At 49.6% G+C, this 20,442-nt stretch overlaps 4 protein-coding genes across 4 annotated transcripts; 2 read left to right on the top strand and 2 right to left on the bottom strand.

The window, feature by feature from the left end:
• Positions 1-4,067: 4,067 nt before the first annotated feature.
• Positions 4,068-5,502, bottom strand: BDR25DRAFT_263088 (Thioesterase/thiol ester dehydrase-isomerase). Its single transcript, XM_033686800.1, has 3 exons — positions 4,880-5,502; positions 4,318-4,829; positions 4,068-4,262 (listed from the first exon to the last, which is right to left on the bottom strand). Exons 1-3 carry the CDS (start codon positions 5,394-5,396, stop codon positions 4,221-4,223), a joined length of 1,071 nt encoding a protein of 356 aa, XP_033546580.1. The 5' UTR covers positions 5,397-5,502; the 3' UTR covers positions 4,068-4,220.
• A 186-nt stretch (positions 5,503-5,688) lies between these two features.
• Positions 5,689-11,993, top strand: BDR25DRAFT_39070 (acetyl-CoA synthetase-like protein). The gene is made up of 5 exons (XM_033698110.1): positions 5,689-6,013; positions 6,081-8,612; positions 8,660-10,086; positions 10,133-10,736; positions 10,808-11,993. Exons 1-5 carry the CDS (start codon positions 5,931-5,933, stop codon positions 11,850-11,852), a joined length of 5,691 nt encoding a protein of 1,896 aa, XP_033546579.1. The 5' UTR covers positions 5,689-5,930; the 3' UTR covers positions 11,853-11,993.
• Positions 11,994-13,275: 1,282 nt separating this feature from the next.
• Positions 13,276-15,553, top strand: BDR25DRAFT_39067 (ferric reductase). Its single transcript, XM_033698107.1, has one exon. It carries the CDS (start codon positions 13,549-13,551, stop codon positions 15,403-15,405), a length of 1,857 nt encoding a protein of 618 aa, XP_033546578.1. The 5' UTR covers positions 13,276-13,548; the 3' UTR covers positions 15,406-15,553.
• On the bottom strand, positions 15,495-19,881 carry BDR25DRAFT_355993 (uncharacterized protein; the record flags this gene model as incomplete). The annotated part of the gene is made up of 14 exons (XM_033695554.1): positions 15,495-15,666; positions 15,705-15,953; positions 15,994-16,088; positions 16,127-16,220; positions 16,268-16,393; positions 16,452-16,533; positions 16,594-16,722; positions 16,807-16,849; positions 16,947-16,983; positions 17,051-17,084; positions 17,139-17,199; positions 17,229-19,641; positions 19,703-19,801; positions 19,850-19,881. The coding sequence occupies 14 exons, from the start codon at positions 19,879-19,881 to the stop codon at positions 15,495-15,497; spliced, it is 3,666 nt and encodes a 1,221-aa protein (XP_033546577.1).
• Positions 19,882-20,442: the final 561 nt, after the last annotated feature.

The raw sequence follows: 20,442 nt of genomic DNA, 5'->3' as shown, positions 1-20,442 counted from the left end.
ACCACTGTATCCGCTCGAGAGCTTGAACGCTCAATCGGTGCGCGTACGCAAAGTAGCCGGTGAGGGCTCGGATCAATGACGGGGCATGGGCGGCTCGGTGGATGGGCGGCTCGCAAGCTGACGATCAAGGATGAGGAGTACCTGCATCTCCTGTTAGTTGCGATACCTAGGCTTGTTTAACTTAGCTTGTTTTGTAGCAAGCGTTGTTGCCATCAAAATTAATAGGGTCAAGCCTCCTCCAGCTGCGCTGCGCGGACTGCTCATCCCAAGGGGATATGTGAAGGTTTACAATGTGAGAGGTATCGAGCAGGAAACACAGGTCACAGAGAGGGAATGCAGGATAGGGGGGGTAACGAGAGTAAACCTTAGGGTCGGAGGCAGAGGTACGGAGGCCGAGGAGCCTATATACCCTGTGCTAAGCCCTTAGGGTACTTAGGGGTTAGATAGCTGTAACATAACTGTGACACTTTTCTTTAAGGTAACTTTTAAAGTTTTAGATGTACAAAGTAATAGCTTTACATAATAGGGTCTTATTATAGAAATTTTTATATAAGGTAATGTACTAGTTTTTTGCTTATGTATAGTTATTATAAAAGTAGTTTAATAACTAACATTCTTTTTTATAGCAGACAAAGCACTTCTTTATCTATGTGCAGTTGTCTCTAGATTATAGCCTAAACCTAGATAAAGATCTTCTACATTATTCTTTTTTATGCAAAGAAAGGCTTCCTTTTTATTATGTAGACTCTTGTTGTGCGGAGTTGTATTAGCAGTTTATATAGTATGCATTAGGCAGTTTCTAGAGGTATTAGTTTACCTTTTAGTCTATAGTAACTTAAAGTAATGCTTATAAGTTACTAAATAAGGCTTTACATAAGAGCTTAATAGTAAACATAGCATGTTCTAGTTTTAGTTATCCTTAATAAGCTTATATAATAGCAGTGTGCAGTAGAACATCCTCTTAGAATTTTATTCTTAGTGCTTTTTATGTAAGTGTAAGCTTGTTAATTATTATTTTAAAAACTTTATATAAACTCTTATTAAAGTTTTTTTATTAGCATTATATAAAAGTTATTATTATCTAGTTTATCTAGTACTAGCTATAGTTTACATTAGTGTTAAAGTAACTACTTAAGGTGTTATATAAATGCTTCTAGTTATATCTAGGGCCTATGTTATACATATAGTACATATTTACCTAACTTTTTAGAATGTCTAGAAAGATGTCTACATACTAAGTTTTCTAAATATCTAGCTATTAACATAAATTAATAAAAATTTTTATTTTATTTATAAAAATGTTATATAGTTAACTTATATAGTTATTATTTTTTTTTATGCTTTTTAAAATTATATAATCTTATTTACTAAAAGTTTTTCTTTAGCAGTTTCTCTTTAGAGTAGAAGTTTATACAGGTTGTAATATAGTATAGATTGTGCAGGTAGTATTAGTGGTGCATACACTACTGCAGGCGGTAGTGTGTATGATTAAGGGTGTAGAGCAGGCGTTAGGTAGAGTAGCATGTATTATTTGTACAGTAATTAGTGTAGTGCTAGCTAAGGTGTAGAAGCAAGTAATACTAGTACATTTAGTGTTAATAGCAGCATTATGTTTAGTCTGCTTCTATGTAGAGCCTTATATAGTAATAAAGGTTATATATAAAGCTTTTCTAGTGTAATTACTTTTTTTTATGCTATATTATACAGCTTCTAGGCTTAGGTACCTTTAGTGCTTAGCTGTAGTGTAATTCCTTTGTCCTCTAGCACTTATATAAGCTCCCTTTTAAACATGTAGCTAAGTGCTAAGAAGTTTTATAGTGTCTATCCTTTAAAATCCTTTATGTACGCACTTAAAAGAGTAGCGCTTTTCTAAGTTATTATATATAGATTAGTAATTATGTAACTTATATATAATTAAGTCTATAAGCTTATTAAAGCCTTTAATATGTTAATCTTATTATTCTAGTACTCTAGGCTAGTCTTATTTTATAGTGTTACCTCTAATATCTCTATGTCCTTTATAAGTTATTTATATAATAGAAATTATTTCTTATTCTTTTTATTATTACATAGAGTTGTTAGTTACTAATAAGATTTTATTATAATAGTATAGTTAATTACTTTTTTAGTAGATTATATAAGTACTGCTATTATCTAGCTGCTAGGTTATGCAGCTTTAATAGCTTTAGTATGCGCCTTATACTATCTCCTCTTTACTTTGTACAGTAGCAGAGCTTGCTGTACAATGCAAAGGATTAATGTGCTATTGTCTAGCTGCTAGGTTATGCAGCTTTAGTGGCTTTAGTGTGCGCCTTACACTATCTCCTCTTTACTTTGTACAGTAGCAGAGCTTGCTGTATAATGTAAAGGATTAATGTGCTATTATCTAGCTACTAGGTTATACAGCTTTAGTAGCTTTAGTGTGCGTCTTACACTATTTTCTCTTTGCTTTATATAGTAGCAGAGCTTACTATATAATGTAAAGAATTAATCTGCTATTCTAAAAAATAAGTAACTAAATAAAGTACTTTATAAAGCGTAAGTGCTTTATTGTTACTTTTCCTAAAGAATAAGTAATAAAACAAAGTACTTTATAAAGCATAGGTACTTTATTATTACTTTTGCTAATTTATAGTTAATTAAATTAACTACTAATTAGTGTTAAATAGGCTCTAATAGCTAGCTGCTTATAGTATAAGCACTTAAGTAGTAAAAGTAAGAGTAGTGTACAGTGTGCACAGCGTACAAGGTAGGTAAGGTAAGGGCAACATGTTTCTAGTTCTATTGCTCTTACTTTTCCTCTGTACAGAGGAAAAGGGGGATATCTAGATGTTTGCGCACAGAGGTTCGCGCACAAGCATCATGTGACAGAGATACGTGGTCCTGCTCGTGCGCGATCGCTCGTATCCAGACTGTGACGCTGCTGCTGCGTACGGACAAGTGCCAGATATAACGACAAATTGACCTCCAGCGACTATTATTCCGCCTTCGTCGTGGGAATTTGGGTCTGCGGTGACAATCGTCCCTGGGTGCGATAGGCCCGTATCGATTACACTACATTTAATTGTTGTGACCGGTTGAAGCCTCCTTAGGAGAGTCAAGTTGCTGAAGTCCATCGCATAGTATTTCGAAGCTAGCATTGGGGTCTGGCACGCTAGGGGTAGTTCTAGTATAGGTTCTGGTGTAGGTCGTGATCATGTGGCTATTGTTACGCTTGAACTAGACCACGCTTTGTCATAAAAATATATGACTAGGATGTAGGCTGGCGTTGAGCGGCATTGCTCGGATTTTGCCTTCGTCAGTAAGTTCGTCAACTGCAGCGTTAGTCTCAGAACTCAGAGGTACCATTAGGTATATCAGTCGCCATGGCATCCAGTGTCGAAGTACTGAAAGCAGTGACGTTTGCAAGTGGCGAGGAACCGGTGAAGCTGGCCCCAATGGCATTTAAATTTATCAAGCTGAAGAAGTCTAGAATATATTATTAGGAGTGCTCAGTGAACGCGAGTACGCAAATGCAGCTTACTCGAACATCCGTTGGTACCTTGGAGGGCGAGAGATCGAACGAGCGAGTTAATTTTGAAGTGACCTGTAGGGCTTGCCACCCTCCTAGAAACCCCCCAGCTCCTGGACCTTTATGGTCACGTCGTGGTCTTAAGTCGTGATGGGGGGAATTATCCAGTATCTCATGGAACCTACGTTGTGGAACGATCCGGTAGCTACAGCAGGCACATCGTTACATGATAGGATCCAGATCGAAAGTTTGGGTGTAGTCAAGAAGGAACATGTATGCAGATCTTGCAGCCCTATGCGAGGTATGGGAATCCTTCGAAGGATCGGTAAAGGGCCTGGTGATCCATGTGATCGATCAAGAACTCACCCACGGGTCTGAAACCGTTCCATAAGTTTCCGGAACTTAAATGCAACAACCCCAGGTAGTATTGAGGGCTGCGCAGCGGCCGAACGGACTGTTCCACTTGTTTGTGGCAATAGAAATTGACCTTGGTAAATATTGAAGTGCTAAGACGATATTGCCCTGTATGACGCGGAACAGAAAAAATATCAAGGGCCTCAAACAGAGATTCAAATTGGTACATAGAAAGAAAGGCGTTCGCTTGTAGAGGAACACCCCAAGACCGTGGTAAAATACAACTGATAGGGGTCTATAAAGTCTAAACCGCGCTAAATCGACGTCAAACTATTATCGAAAGCATTGCCGTCTTTCACAACTTGCTGTCACCGCGCTGCCTCAATCGTACGACGCCCTTTACGTAGTCAGCTCAAATCCTCAGAATCTTGTCCCAGACAGGATGCACTGACCTCTTGGACGCAAGTTGCAATGAGTTTGCCATCGCGAGAGAATATCTTCTGAAAGACCAGTCCACGACCATCGCCTGTCCACGGGGTCTCCATTTCTGTGAACATCCAGTCGTCTGCTCTGAAATTCCTTGGGTTGTGGAAATAAATAGTGTGATCTAAACTGACCATCATTCCAATTTCTGGCTTGTCGTCGGAAGGGTTCTCGCCATTCTTGTACTTGCGCAGTCGTTCAATGTCGGCCTGATCCATAAACTTTACGCGTCTGAGGGACTCGTCATCCATGGCGAGCAGCTTCTTCAGAACGTCCTCGTCAATACTTGATTTGGTGTTGCTCTTCCGCACAGCGGAGTATCGCCAGAGCTTGTGTACACGGGCGATGGTGCCGATGAAGTAACTATCCGACATATATGCCAGGGCAGAAAGGTGGGCCTCATGGCCTCCGGCGGGAGAGATCTGGCCACGAGCCTTTATCCATTGCCTCGTCTTCTTAGTATGAGGATGCGGCGAGTCATCTAGGCTTCGGTTAAGAGTATTTACCAGGAAGTTCTTATCTCAGACGTACTGTTTAGGATCTCGATGCGCTGGCTTTGAAAGGGTCCTGAAGGCGACCCGCCATAGTCAAGATCGTCCATGCCCTCAACAGGACCTGGGATGCCAGGCATTTCGGTAGAATGCTCAACTCGCTGCTCGCCTCCACTGTTCTCCCGGACGAAGCTCATGGTCGTAGTAAAGATGACCTTGCCTCTCTGCCGCGCCTGCACCGTCCTCGTCGCGAACGACTTTCCCGAGCGCACGCGTTCTACATGGTATATGATTGGTATTTCCGAGTTACCGGCAAGGACAAAATAGCAGTGCATTGAGTGAATTGTGAAGTCTTTAGGGATTGTCCTCTGAGCCGCGGCCAGACACTGCGCGATGGCAGCTCCTCCATAAATTCCACGCGCGCCAGGGGGGTGCCATAGGGGGCGGGTGTTGGTGAACAGGTCAGGGTCTATATCAGAGAGTTGGGTAAGCTCGAGCACGTTCTCTATGGCCGATTGAGAAGGGTCTTTGGGGGGGGGACGGATGAGAGTGGACATTGTGGTGAGCGGGGATTCGAATGGCAGGCGCGAGGGAGTTGCAAGTGCAGGAGCTGCTGAGGGTCAGTCGGGTACGCGCTGCGACAAATTATACAGCCATCGAGGGATGGAATCAGCCTCCATGTCGGCCGCAACAGTCCTCCCGAGCAATGCTTGCACTGTCCCCGAGGCCGGTTCAGCCGAGGTATTGCGACGTCACGTGTCTGTCAGCGACCTCTTGGCAAACCCTGCCAGAGAGGGACAAGATTTGCCGAACGAGGGCCGCCAAGTGCTCCCGCGAGCACTAACGTCATATCAAGGTCCTGCGGCGTTCCTGGACCACTTGACTGAACCGCAGGGCAATCCAGCCAGCTGTCAATGAGCGCGCGCCTTACATTCACCGCTGTAGCCCTTTTTCTCCACTCCTCCCCCTCGCGCGCCCCCTTCATCGTCCCTAGAACCGTGGCGCTGGACGCACCTTGACATGTCGCCGCCCGCTCCCATCGCATTCACCCCCCACCTGTAGCTTCCAACACTGTCGCATCCACACCAGCCATGGCTGAGTCCAATCCGGAGCTCCAAGCAAGGCTGCAGGAGCTGGAGCATGAGCTGGAGGAAGGCGACATCACACAGAAAGGGTCAGCATTCTCTTCAAGCATTGCTTTTGCCCCGTAGCAATATCCAGTTGCTCTGACACTACTCCAGATATGAGAAACGGAGGACTCTTCTTTTGTCGCAGTTTCTAGGTCCAGCGCAGACCGAGCAGCTGCGAAACGAGCTTCGACTCCATAGCCCAGACAGCTCCGGCTCCGGCTCCCGTTCCGCTACTTTGGCAACACTGTCGGGTCCTCCCCGGCAGTCCTACGATTCGTCGCGCCCCGAATCTCCCTATCGCTCACCGAGCCAGCACAATGGGAGGGCTCCAGAATACATGGCGTATCCACCAAGCCAGGTTGGGCGTTTCCAGGAGAAGCAGCTGGGAATCAGGACCACCTCGCTGCAGAAACAGCCGACGTATGGGCGCGAACAGCTCCTTCCCCGACCGCAGACTCCCGAACAACCCTACTCTCGCGACGGAACTATGGTCAATTCAGACTTTGTCTTCAACCCGGATGCGCAACAGGGCTATGATGGGGGATATGCTGAACCCGGGGACGCGAGCAGGCTTAGCACAATGCTGGATTCGCAACAGGGATACTTTTCCGACTTCACCGGCCAGCAGATGCAGGATCATCGCGACTCATACGGCGGCCCAAATAGGTATTCCTCCGGCGATGCGTTCTCACCGACGGCTGCCATCCCTCCGCCAATGCTCGCACCAAGCGACTTGCCATCAGGTGGAGTCGTTGAGTGCCAGCTTCCCCTAGAGCCACGTGACCTTCCATTCAACGTCTACGATCCTCACAACTCCAATGTGTTAATGTCAAAATTTGACAATATCGGGGCTGTTTTACGCCATCGAGGACGCGCCAATCCTCGCCAAACCGCATTTTGGGTACTTGACTCCAAGGGTAAAGAGACCGCCTCCATTCCATGGGAAAAAGTCTCAAGCCGAGCAGAAAAGGTAGCCAAGGTTATTCGAGATAAAAGCAATCTGTACCGTGGTGATCGGGTGGCTTTGGTGTACCGCGATACCGAAGTTATCGAGTTTGTCGTTGCGTTGCTCGGATGTTTTATTGCTGGCGTTGTGGCCGTTCCAATAAACAGTGTGGACGACTATCAAAAGCTCATCCTTCTTCTAACCACCACCCAAGCCCATCTCGCTCTCACGACCGACAATAATCTTAAGGCCTTCCACCGCGACATCAGCCAGAACCGCTTAAAGTGGCCTAGTGGAGTTGAGTGGTGGAAGACGAATGAGTTTGGAAGTTATCATCCTAAAAAGCACGACGACACACCACCGTTGCAGGTTCCGGAAGTGGCGTATATTGAGTTTTCCCGTGCCCCAACTGGCGATTTAAGGGGGGTTGTGCTCAGTCATCGAACAATCATGCACCAGATGGCATGCATTAGCGCCATGATTTCCACAATCCCTATTGGGGGCCCCAATTCCGATACCTTTAATTCCAGCCTAAGGGACCGGAACGGAAACCTTATAGCAAGACCTCCCAAGACTTCTCCAGCCGAGACCATTCTAAGCTATCTTGATCCTCGTGAAAACGCTGGGATGATCCTTGGTGTTTTGTTCGCTGTATATGGCGGACACACGTCGATCTGGTTGGAAGCAAAGAGTGTTGAGACTCCTGGGCTGTACGCTCATCTTATTACCAAGTACAGGACAACGATAATGGTTGCCGACTACCCTGGTCTGAAACGCGCCGCCTATAACTACCAGCAAGATCCCATGGCTACTCGGAGTTTCCAAAAAAAAGTGGAACCAAATTTTGGGACCGTGAAGATCTGTCTCATTGACACATTGACTGTTGACTGCGAATTCCACGAGATTCTCGGAGATCGATGGTTGCGGCCGATGAGAAACAATAGGGCTCGAGAATTAATTGCACCAATACTGTGCTTGCCCGAGCATGGTGGTATGATCATCTCGGTGAGAGACTGGCTGGGTGGTGAAGAACGTATGGGCTGTCCATTAAGCATGGAAGAGGAGGAGTCTGATGAAGAGGAGAAGAAAGCTGAAGACCCAAGCGTAATCAACGGCTATACAAGTCTTATTGGCGGCGGTACTGTCCAAAAAACAAATCAAAAGAAAAGCCGGACCGAGCTAACGGAAGTGCTTTTGGACAAGGAAGCCTTGAAGATGAACGAAGTTGTCGTCATTGCTATGGGTGAGGAAGCACGGAAACGCGCCAATGAGCCCGGGGTTATGATAGTGGGGGCTTTTGGTTATCCTATTCCGGATGCGACACTCGCGATAGTCGACCCTGAGACGAATCTGCTGTGCTCACCGTATATGATTGGTGAGATATGGGTCGATTCACCTTCGCTCTCTGGGGGCTTTTGGCAACTCCAAAAACACACGGAAACGATCTTCCACGCTCGACCATATAGATTCGTTGAGGGCAGTCCTACCCCGCAGCTGTTAGAGTTGGAATTTCTTCGAACTGGGCTGTTGGGTTTTATTGTCGAGGGCAAAATTTTTGTCCTGGGCCTTTACGAAGACCGAATCCGGCAGCGAGTAGAATGGGTTGAACACGGTGTGCTCGAGGCTGAGCACCGATACTTTTTTGTGCAGCATCTTGTGGTGAGCATCATGAAGGCGGTGCCGAAGATTTATGACTGGTAAGTCTTTGTCGTGGGTGATAAATATTTAAGCTTATCGCATTCAGCTCGGCCTTCGACGCGCATGTAAATGGAGAATATCTGCCCTTTATTTTGATTGAAACGCAGGCCGCATCGACTGCACCCACGAATCCCGGTGGACCGCCTCGGCAATTGGATATAGCATTCCTCGATTCCCTATCAGAGCGCTGCATGGAAGTTCTGTACCAAGAACACCACTTGCGGGTATATTGTGTAATGATTACAGCACCCAAAACGCTCCCACGAGTTGTGAAGAATGGCAGACGTGAAATCGGAAACATGTTATGCCGAAAGGAATTCGATATGGGCTCCCTACCATGCGTTCACGTCAAGTTCGGCGTCGAGCGTGCCGTTCAGAACCTTGCTCTCGGTGACGATCCTGCGGGAGGGATATGGTCTCCCATGGCATCTATGGCACGTCAAAATTATCTGCTCATGCAAGATAAGCAGTACTCTGGCGTAGACCATCGTGAGGTGGTGATTGACGACCGGACTTCGACTCCACTTAATCAATTCTCTAACATTCACGATCTTATGCAATGGCGGGTCTCACGACAGGCTGAAGAACTCTCCTACTGCACCATTGATGGCAGAGGCAAGGAAGGGAAAGGAGTCAACTGGAAGAAATTCGATCTCAAAGTGGCAGCCGTTGCCATGTACTTGAAGAACAAGGTCAAAGTCCAACCCGGTGACCACCTTCTCCTCATGTACACCCACTCAGAAGAATTCGTTTTCGCTGTTCATGCATGCTTCTGTCTTGGCGCAGTTGCGATCCCAATGGCTCCAATTGATCAAAATCGGTTGAATGAGGATGCCCCTGCTCTGCTTCACATCCTTGCAGACTTCCGAATCAAAGCCATTCTGGTCAATTCAGAAGTGGATCACTTGCTAAAGCTAAAGCAAGTCTCGCAGCATTTGAAGCAATCGGCAACCATATTGAAGGTCAATATTCCAAACACGTACAACACCACCAAGCCTCCTAAACAGTCAAATGGCTGCCGAGAACTTGGTTTGACCATGCGCCCTGCTTGGGTTCAACCGGGCTACCCAGTACTAGTCTGGACCTACTGGACGCCGGACCAAAGACGAATCGCCGTGCAGTTGGGCCACAATACCATCATGGCTCTTTGCAAAGTGCAAAAGGAGACCTGTCAAATGACTAGTACACGGCCTGTGCTTGGGTGTGTTCGTAGCACAATTGGCCTCGGCTTTGTTCACACCTGCGTAATGGGAATTTTCCTTGCTGCACCAACATACCTCGTTTCGCCAGTCGACTTTGCTGGAAACCCCAACATTCTATTCCAGACGCTGTCAAGGTACAAGATCAAAGACGCATATGCTACTAGCCAGATGCTTGACCACGCCATGGCACATGGAGCAGGCAAGACTTTAGCAATGCACGAGCTCAAAAACCTTATGATCGCGACTGATGGCCGTCCACGCGCCGATGTTTGTAAGTATAACTGTCCAAGACTTAGGGCATATGCTCACAATGATAGATTCCCGAGTACGAGTGCACTTTGCGCCGGCCAATCTCGACAGGACTGCGATCAATACAGTCTACTCGCACGTCTTAAACCCGATGGTGGCTTCTCGCTCCTACATGTGTATCGAACCGATTGAACTTCACCTCGACCTAAATGCACTAAGGAGGGGTCTGGTTATGCCTGTCGACCCCGACACGGAACCCTTGTCTCTGCTTGTGCAGGATTCTGGAATGGTCCCGGTTAGCACCCAAATTTCCATTGTCAATCCAGAGACGAATCAGCTTTGTCTTGTCGGCGAATATGGAGAGATCTGGGTCCAGTCCGAAGCGAATGCGTACAGCTTTTACGGATCGAAAGAGCGCCTTGACGCCGAGAGGTTCAACGGCAGGACCGTTGATGGCGATCCAAACGTGCGCTATGTACGCACAGGCGACCTGGGATTTCTGCACAATGTGACAAGGCCTATTGGGCCAAACGGGGCGCCGGTTGATATGCAGGTGCTCTTCGTTCTTGGAAGCGTTGGTGACACTTTTGAAGTCAATGGCCTTAATCACTTTTCAATGGACATTGAAAATTCTGTGGAGCGTTGCCATAGGAACATTGTTCCTGGGGGGTGGTACGTACTAGAAATCCTGATTTCTGTGTCCAGTTTATTTGTGAACAGGTTTGCTAACCCTTTGTTTCCAGTGCTGTCTTCCAAGCAGGCGGCTTGGTGGTCGTGGTTGTGGAGATTTTCCGACGCAACTTTTTAGCATCCATGGTTCCTGTCATTGTGAACGCAATTCTGAATGAGCACCAACTGATTATCGACATTGTTGCGTTTGTTATCAAAGGCGATTTCCATCGATCGCGACTTGGTGAGAAACAGCGAGGGAAGATTCTCGCCGGCTGGGTAACGCGGAAAATGCGCACAATCGCTCAATATAGCATTCGTGATCCAAACGGTGCCGACAACCAAATCACTGAGGTTGTGGAACCCGGAATCGGACCTGGGCGAACAAACACTGGCACCTTCAGGAACAACGGACCAGGAAGTGTCAAAGAAGGCTTCAAGGGTGGTAGTACGCTTGGCATGACCACCCAAATGTCGAATTTGCAGCTACAGACTGGTAGTGTGCAAGAGTTACCAGGCCAGACACAAATAAATTATGCTCCGCCAGCAGGCGTAGCTGAGATGCCTGCTCATGCATACCATGAATCAATACCGGAGCTGGCTACCGATTCAATGCTGGAGCTTAGAGAGGGCGGAAGCGACGACACGCCAACCGAAGCGAGAAAGGACTTTCCTCCCCATTTGAACGAACACGGCACATGGAACTACTCACCCGCAACTATTCGTGGGGTCTTTGACGATGAACCGGCGGGTAACAACTACCAACAATATGACGCTTCAGGGTTCCAAGCCGCGCCCCTTCCTGCGGTTTTGCAGCCCGGAGTCGCAATTTCAGACATGGATGCAGGCCCGCCGGAGCCTCACTACAGCAATAAGCCTTTTCTGAACGATGGGTTGGCAGTCGCACCAGATCCAAATCACTACAATGAGGATGATAGCAGACCACAACCGGGTGATCGCTGGTCCCTTCCATCTCAACAGCAGCAGCCAAGGGGTGGACTCCGGGTCGCCAACGAGACTAGCACGACGGGAAGCGGCGGAGACGACTGGGCACAGGAGGCTATCATGCACATGAATTTTGCTGGCGGAGAACCGGGCTCTTTGGGGAGACTAAGTTGAATTGGTCGTTTCACATAACGATGGGGTTATTTGTGGTGGATCGCGCGGGGCGTGGGGACACTTATCACTTATCACTTATCTGGAGAAATGGTTGGGCGATTGGCTGTGATACCGCACGAGTTGTAGTTGTATAGGCACTTCTGGCGTGCAAATAGGGGCATTTTGGATTAGGTCTTCTGCGACGATGACGAAATGGCATGGATGACGCTTCTAGTGTGCTTTGAGTAGATGTACCTCGATATCTGATGGGGCGGTATCGGGTGGAGCGAGCCTGATTGTTGCATGACTTCCAGCTCTTTATCAGTCTTGCGAAAGGGCTGCGATAGGTGGTGTTTTTGGGCCGTGTCTGGTGTTGTGGAGATTTCCAGGGATCAGTGGCTGACCTTGGCTCCTTCTGGCCTCACCAACGGTGAATTATGTCTTGTTCAGGGGGCCAGTGCGGCGAGAACGGGGGGTTGCGATCGGCACGGGGATCAGGGGCGGGTCGCTTACAGAGCCGCATTCAGGAAGCTGGCGCCGTCGCCTGGACCTTTTCGTCATTTGCCAGCGTTTCAGAGGGGAAGGGTGGGATGAGGTGGGAAGAGACGTTGTGAAGTAGATTAATAGCATAGGTGGACTCGATGTCCGTCCGGCTCACTCCAAGACGAAGCGGATTATGCGATGAATTAGACATCCAGCGAGAGGTCGGTAGTGTCGCACGAGAGCCTTTGTGGCGGCGGAGATTGAGGTCGTGAAACGGCAGTCATCGAGAACGACAGGCGAGGAAGTTTCGAAGCCGGTTCCACCGTCCACAGCCTCTCCATCTCGCGAGAAACATCTGGCTGGAATGAGCTGAGGCCGTTTCATGCCACTGCCAGGCACCGCAATGCGACTGGTTGCCAGCCGCTTGGCGTCGGTTTCACGGTTTCGTTTGCTCGAACGATGCCAGCCAATGGCTTGGCCGACCCACTGACCCTCTCCTCCATCACCACCTCTTATTCACCCTTCCCTCACCTCTTCTCTGACTTCACCCGTCCAAGGGCCCGTCCTTCGTTTCTGACTTTTCACCAACTATTGTTCATTCGTTTGACAACCCCCTTACCAGTCATTCTTTTATCTGCTGGTACTCACCCCACTGCCAGCCATTCACACACTGTCGCTTTTGAATAAGTGCAGCTATTCTCCCCTGCCGGGACCTGCATTCACTTTAGCTGTAGAATAGTCGCGAAATCGGGCCTGGACAGCCTTCACCTTCACTTCTCCTACCATTTCACATACTGCCTCCGACACCGTGCACTCGACGTGCCGTTTGGATACACTTTTCGCTGCCCACCCCCTACTTGGCAACAACGGATTTTTACTTCTTCCACACCAAGACATTGTCATGCATCTTAGGTGACAAGGCCATTGTTTGGGTACACGGCGGCCTTTATACTCCGTTCACGCGCGAGCGATCTCGACTTTCATTCCTCAACTTGCATTGTTCAACCAAACCGTAGGGTAACAGGGAACATTCTCAATCCTCTCGCAATTATCCCGCCCCATTCTCCAAATTTTGCCAATATTTATTACGCTTGCACTCGGGAGTGCACACGGACCTTCATTTCATCTGAAATCGTCACTGTCGCTGTGGGCACACGTCAGACACCGACTTGAATACGGAGCTATCTGTATAACGCAAACATATCAACGACCGACCAACAAACTCACACCACACATGTCCCCTTCCCTCCTCCCCCGGTGGGTGGAGCAAGCGACTACCTTATCTGCAAGCCCCCTGGCGCAACGAGGGCTCGTGGAGGATGATCCCCTCAGGTTCTCCCATGGCTTAACTGGCGTCGACCAGATAGGAAACTACCTCTGGGTGAAGGTTATAGGGCTATGCTTCGCCGCAATATGCGCCGGTACCCTACTCTTTAGCATCTCCAACAGGGTTTATCGGCATATTCGACATTTAACCGCTTTGGGGAATCCGCAGAATCAAGGCTATTTCGCTGTGAACAGGACGTCGTTTTGGCCGTGGATTGAGAGGCACATCTTCGCGGCTCCGCTGTTCAACAGGCGGCACAACCGATCGTTCCAGCTTTCGACCGCTATTGATAATGGAACCCTGCCCGGTCGCTGGCACACCATTATCCTGACCGTCTACGTCATGAGCAATGTTGCATATTGCTTGGCACTTCCTTGGGGTAGGCCTGAATCCGCGTCCGTGGTAGCAGCGCTTCGTGGCCGATCTGGGACATTATCAGCCCTCAACCTTATCCCTACTGTCCTCTTCGCTCTCCGCAACAACCCTCTTATCCCCTTGTTGCAAGTCAGCTACGACGACTTCAACCTAATGCACCGCTGGGCAGCTCGAATCACCATCGTGGAGGCCCTCATCCACACACTTGCCTGGTTCTTTAACGCCAAATCAGGGGGAGGACTACATGCGGTTGCAGCGGAGCTTCGCACCCAACCATCGTATTCCTGGGGCATGGTAGGAACCGTCGCCTTCCTCTTCCTGTTCCTCCAGTCTATGGCACCCATCCGCCACGCCTTCTACGAGACCTTTCTCAACGTTCACAAAGTCGTCGTCATGTTCGCACTGATCGGCACCTTCCTCCATCTCCAGAAACACCATCTCCCCCAGCTGCCCTGGATGCAGATCATCTTCGCATTGTGGGGTCTTGAGTACTTTTGCCGCGTCGGCCGCATCATCTACTTCAACTTCAAGCCTGGTAAAGTCACTAAGATGACCATCGAAGCCATGCCTGGTGAAGCCGTGCGCATCACCTGCAACATGCAGCAATCCTGGACTCCACAGCCAGGCTGCCATGTACATATGTATCTCCCGGGGTTATCTTGGTGGTCCTCACATCCATTTTCAGTAGCCTGGAGTCGGAACCAAAACCTCCCGCCCACTACCCCGAAAGAAAAGCAACTCTCGCTACCCATGTCTTCGAAAGATTTAGTATCTCCACCACAGGCCCCGGCAAAGAGCAAACAAATCAGCCTCATCTGCCGTGCGCGCACAGGCATGACACGCAAAATGTACGAACGCGCCTGCAAATCCAAAAACGAGACCTACACCACCTGGGGCATGTTAGAGGGTCCTTATGGTGGCCAAAATAGTCTTGATTCCTACGGCACCGTCGTCCTCTTCGCAGGCGGCGTTGGTATCACCCACCAAGTTATGTACGTCAAGCATCTCATCCGCGGGTTCCACGAGCGTACCACGGCAACCCAGAAGATCCTGCTCGTCTGGACGGTGCCGGATTCAGAGTGCCTCGAGTGGGTACGGCCGTGGATGGACGAGATTCTAAGGATGCCGGGGAGGAAGAAGGTGTTGCGCGTCATGCTGTTTATTACGAGACCAAAGCGAGCGCTGCAGAATACGAGTGATACAGTGAAGATGATCCCTGGGAGGTGCAATGCGGAAACAATTTTAGGGACGGAGATGGAGAGTAGGGTGGGTGCAATGGCGGTTACGGTTTGTGCAAGTGGAGCGTTTTCAGATGATGTGCGAGCGGCAACTAGGAGGAGGATGGAGACGGGGGTTGTAGATTTTATCGAGGAGGCGTTTACTTATTGAGGGGGTTTTCTGACTTCAACTACACATGGTGGTGTGGGAGGAGGGGAGCACAGCTTTTTTCTGGGTAAGCCTGCCACGTCTACGTTCACTTATGCCTTTGTTGCATACCCACCCACAAGTACAATCCCCAACAAGCATTGCATTGCGTTGCATTGCGCAGCATCGCATAGCATTTCACTTGCCGCCATCCCCTTCAGGTCACCTCGGGTCCTCGAGACCCCGTGGGGCTTTGGTGTTGCACACGCCTTTGCAAATGCGATGCTTGCGAATTGCATGTCATGTTGTAAATTTTTTTTCACATGGTTGCATTGTCATCTTCTCCTTTTCTTCTTTTGATCCTGATTCTTCCTTCCAAGGATGATGATGATGATGAGGATGATTCTTTTTCTTCTTCTTCGAATGTATTATACTTCCTCTCATTGACTCTATTTGGAATCCGACCCGGCATGGTATTGGCGTTTTCGGCGATTGACCCAACCTGACATTGTATTTTTGCATGGCAAACGAGCAAACAAGCAGAGTGTGATAGGGTGTACATGGCGTACCACCTACGAGACAGACGGCGGCGCATCGCGATGAAAAGGTGACGGAGAGTCTGTCGAAGAAAAACAGTCCCAGACATTCAAACGAACGAACAAGGGAAACCCTTTGTAGAATGAATTCTTGCTCTTGGTCCAGCGCCTCTTGTGATGCGGTATCGACCGTGTGCTCGTCTTCCCACCCGCTTGCGTGCTCTCAGCTCTTGCCTTGGTTTTCGCTCATTTAAACAGCTCGGTATCACTTTGAACTTGTCTCCTCGATTCAAAGTCGATGTGCTAGATACGGAGGAAAGAATACGGGAAGGGAGTCTATTAACATCGACGTCGTCAAAGAATCATAATACAGTATTAAGAGACCAGATTTGAGATTTGAATTGAGGTTTAAATGATTTACATCGCCCCAGAAGTGGAAATGAGAGAGGGAAAGCGAGGGAGGAAGATCGCAACGCCTGATCGCTTTACGACATCATTTGATCCCAAAGCATTCATTATTCCTCTACTTAACACAATAATGTCCCAGCAAGTAGAAGCCAGTCACCCACTCGACATAGCATTATTCCAACAGACCTGCACCCAGCTAGAGCTCTAACTAGAAAGGGCAAGAAACGGCAGCAAGTTTGCGGCTATATATTATAATTAACATGTTCACCAGTCATCCGACCACTAAAAAACGACGAAAATGGTACCTCAAAAATCTCAACAGATACTTGAAATAACACTTCGAGATTTTCAATACGGCCTTTTTTTCTTTTTTCTTTTTTGGCGGCTTTGGAGTGCTCTGAGAATAAATAGAATAAAATAATATAATAATTCCTTAGATATTGGGTTTTAGCTGTGTTTTTAGCCCCATTTTGGCACCTACCAGGATATATTTTAACAACAGCGTAAATATAACCTCTGAGACTCTAACATGAGTCTTAGGAGAGGTATGAAATGCTCATATTAAAGTCTTAGACTTTTCTGCTTAACTGTTGTTGAGATGTTAAGTTGCGAATTTCATACATCCGCAATTTCGGTGGTTTTTGGCCTGGCTGGATGACTGGTGGAGCACGTTAACATGTCTGCTCATCTAAGCAATGTAAGTCAGATATCTAGGGTTGGCATACAGCTCAGGTTTAAGTCCTGATTCTTCAGAACAAACTAGATATATGATTCAAGCTCTTCATCGTTAGAGTAATAGTAATAATACAGCACAACCTCCCTGATGAAGAAGCCGAGAAAGACTTGAAAAGGCCCTTCGCCTCACAATAACGAGCTAGAAGCCCCTTCTCCCTCCACATCCACCTTCTCTTTCCCCTTCCCCTTTCCCATCCCACTGTCCCCATCGTCCTTAGACACCTTCTCACCCTTCTCGCCCTCCCCGATCCTCTCCTCCTCATCGACCTTCCTCCTCTCCTCCTCCGCCTCAGCCTCCAGCCTCTGTCTCTCCCTCTCTGCCGCTTCTCGTTCTGCTGCCTCCCGTTCCGCCCTAACCCGCTCCTCCTGCGCCTGCACCATACGCTCCCCAATTCCAGGCCACAAACTCGCGATAAAGAGAGCAAAAGCACGTTCCGTACTCCCTACAACCCGTCTGATCCACGCAAATCGCTCTTCGTTGTGGCGTTCCACAAGCCTCTGAGCGACTGATTCGGGAGTATGAGTGTGTTCGCGATTCTGATTCCCACCCGCACCCGCACCCACGCCCTCATCTCCCGCGCCCCCTTGCGCACCCCGCCCCTGTGCATTCCCACCACCCCTTCCCCCCTGGCCCCTCTCATTCGCAAGCAACTGCAGTGGAAGCAACGCTTCAAAATGCCTCCTAACTCTGTCAAACTGATCTTCAAACACTCCTACCTGAGCTAGATAAACAAGCGCGCATACGATGCCTAACATAACTGGACGGTACCACCCACCGCCGCCAGCGAAGATATAGACGAAGCACGCGAGTTTGAAGAGCAGCCAGAGGTGGCCGGCGATTACGACTAAGCGGTCGTTTTCAGCTGGATTCTGGGGCTGGGCCTGGTTTTGAGCTTGGTTCTGAGGCTGGGCTTGGTGTTGAGCAGCGGGCTGGTTTTGGTCTGCAGCATTTCCCCCCTCATTTCCCACCGGTCTTGCGGCCGCAAGCTGATTCTGTAACTGCGCCGAATTTTGTGCGATTTGCTGGCCGATACCCGCAAGCAATTGCCGGTTTGCGGAGAATTGCTGGGTGAATGTTTGGAAGGGGAGGGTAGAGACCATGGGCGCAGTGGAGTAGGTACCACGGTGGTCGAAGAGAATGCCGACGGGGCCTTGAGGGCTGGAGAGGATGAAGAGCTCGGAACCGATGTCGGTGACCGATGGACCAGGAGAGGCCTGGGATTGGGGTTGGCTTTGTGGCTGGGTTTGAGGTGGTGCGGCTTGTGGGACTGTGTCTGGGGAAGAAGAAGGTTGAGCACTTGACGATGGAACGGCATTCGGGGTCTGGGCTGGCACGTCCGCATCGCGCAGGCGGTCCAACATTGTGTTCAAATCTTCAGCATGAGAGCGGAGCTCATTGCTTGACATTTGCAGAGAAAGAACGTCCCGATTACGGGCTAGAATGGGGTCCGCGATCAGTGTTGCGAGACCACGTTGAATGTGATCTAGGTTCTGCATGAGATTCTGCACATGTTGCCGAATTAGATTATGACGCCATGGAGGCGGCAGTCCTTGTGATCCAGCGTGGCCGCCGGGGGCTTGAAGCAGGACCCTCACATTCTCCATCTCTTGTTGGGCTGTCTGTAGACCTATTCTGACCTGGGACAATTCGTTATCAATGGAATTGCCCAACGATCCTGGCGGTCGAACGGGGCTGGGAAAGCGTGAAGGATGCGGGAAAGGGCGAGGCAGGATGGGGTGCTGGTGCGGCTGGGCTGGTATGGTGAGATTAGTGTTGTTGATGGTCATGGTCCAGCGCTCGCCGTTGGGGCCGATAGTTTCGTGCCGTATTGTTCTGGTTGTATTGGGCGCGAAGTTAGGCGTTCCTGGGCCCATGGCTGGCGGCATGCCACCAGCGGCTGCCTGGGTGCCGTCTGCTGGGGCTGGGGTCCCGCCTGGCGAGTGTGACGGCTGGTTTTGGGCATCTTGAGCAGGATTTTGGTGTACATTACGACCCATAGCCTGCGCGACCTGTTGCTGAAACATGTCATTCATGTTGGGAGGCAGGGGAATGCCGTTGAAGGGAAACGGGCCCTGGGGGTGAGCGTGAGCATGGGCGTGATGATGGTGGTGGTGGAGGTGGTGGGGATGCGGCAGCTGAGGCTGTGAGTTTGGTCGAGGCTGGGGCTGGGCTCGGAATGGGTTGGTATGCGGATTCGCGGGCGGGGAAGCTGGGGTCTGTAACGGTCGGAAAGGGTTCGGCGGTGCGGTAGAGGATCGGGGAGCAGGCGATGTGGTGGTGGGAAGCTCGCGGAGGACTAGATGGAGGCTTTGGTCCTTGGAATTGCGAATCTGCTCCATGCCAAACACATCAATCATCGTGTCTGTCTCGTTAGCAACTACTCTGCCGCGGTAGATCAGCCGCATGCGCTCCACGGCGGGGTGAGTTGAGATTTCATTCCTGATGCGGAGCTTGAGCTCTGAGACAGTCGTTGAGGCTGGAAGATCGGGGACGTTGATGTCGCCATCGACTTCAGTTGACGGGGAGAGGATTTTGAGATTGATCAGAGACGGGTCGTCGGCCATGCTGGCAATTGCGGGACTGACAGACAAGAATGGGGAGGGAGGTCAGGGTTCGGTGGTGAGTGACGGTGTATGGATACGTTGCTTTTTGCGTGTCAGCGGTGACGGAACCACGCCAGCCAGCCAAACTGCGGTGAGATCGGGCCAGCTCCTCGGCAATGAATAGCAGGTGAGGGCGGCTGGTTCAGAGTCACAGCCGTCGTTGTATCTCGAGCGTGTCCTCGGACGGAGGTGGAAGAGGCCAGCTACCCATGAACATCGCCGCTAGCATTCCCCCGTGCGGCGGTCATGCATGCCAAGACTTCGGCCCTCCGACGTCATGAGCCCTGTCAAATTGGGGATTCTTCCGCTGCAGACGTCCTCCACCACGATTGAGACTGCTGGCATCTGGGTCTGCCCTCACAATCCAGGCAAACACGCATCAAGGTAATTTCCCAACGTACAGATGAAGTAGCCATGGCCGCCGTCTCCCCCCGCCAGCTCTACCGAGCTCCACTCCGCTCATCACACCCCCCTCCCTCAACTCTGCCCTCTTACACCCGCCTATCTCACTCGTCACGATGTTTTTCCGCCCCAAGGCCTATCCGCCACCACCACAACCACAACCACAATCACCATCACAGAAACGATTCCTTCCGGTCGCGCCTGAACTCCGCCCTCAAAAATACAAAAATTGAATGGAAACCCATTCCCGTAGCGCTCGGTATAGGCTTCTTAGGCGTGTGGCAGTTTTATCGCATTCAGCGGAGAGAGCAGCATACGCAGAACCGTGGCGGGGAGGATGGAGAAATTGGTCGTCCCAAGAAGAGGGAGAGGATAC

This window comes from Lindgomyces ingoldianus (assembly GCF_010093535.1).
Source record: "Lindgomyces ingoldianus strain ATCC 200398 unplaced genomic scaffold BDR25scaffold_19, whole genome shotgun sequence".
NCBI lineage: Eukaryota > Fungi > Ascomycota > Dothideomycetes > Pleosporales > Lindgomycetaceae > Lindgomyces > Lindgomyces ingoldianus.
Note: the sequence above shows the minus strand (reverse complement) of the source record. Positions and strands in the feature narration are given on the sequence as shown.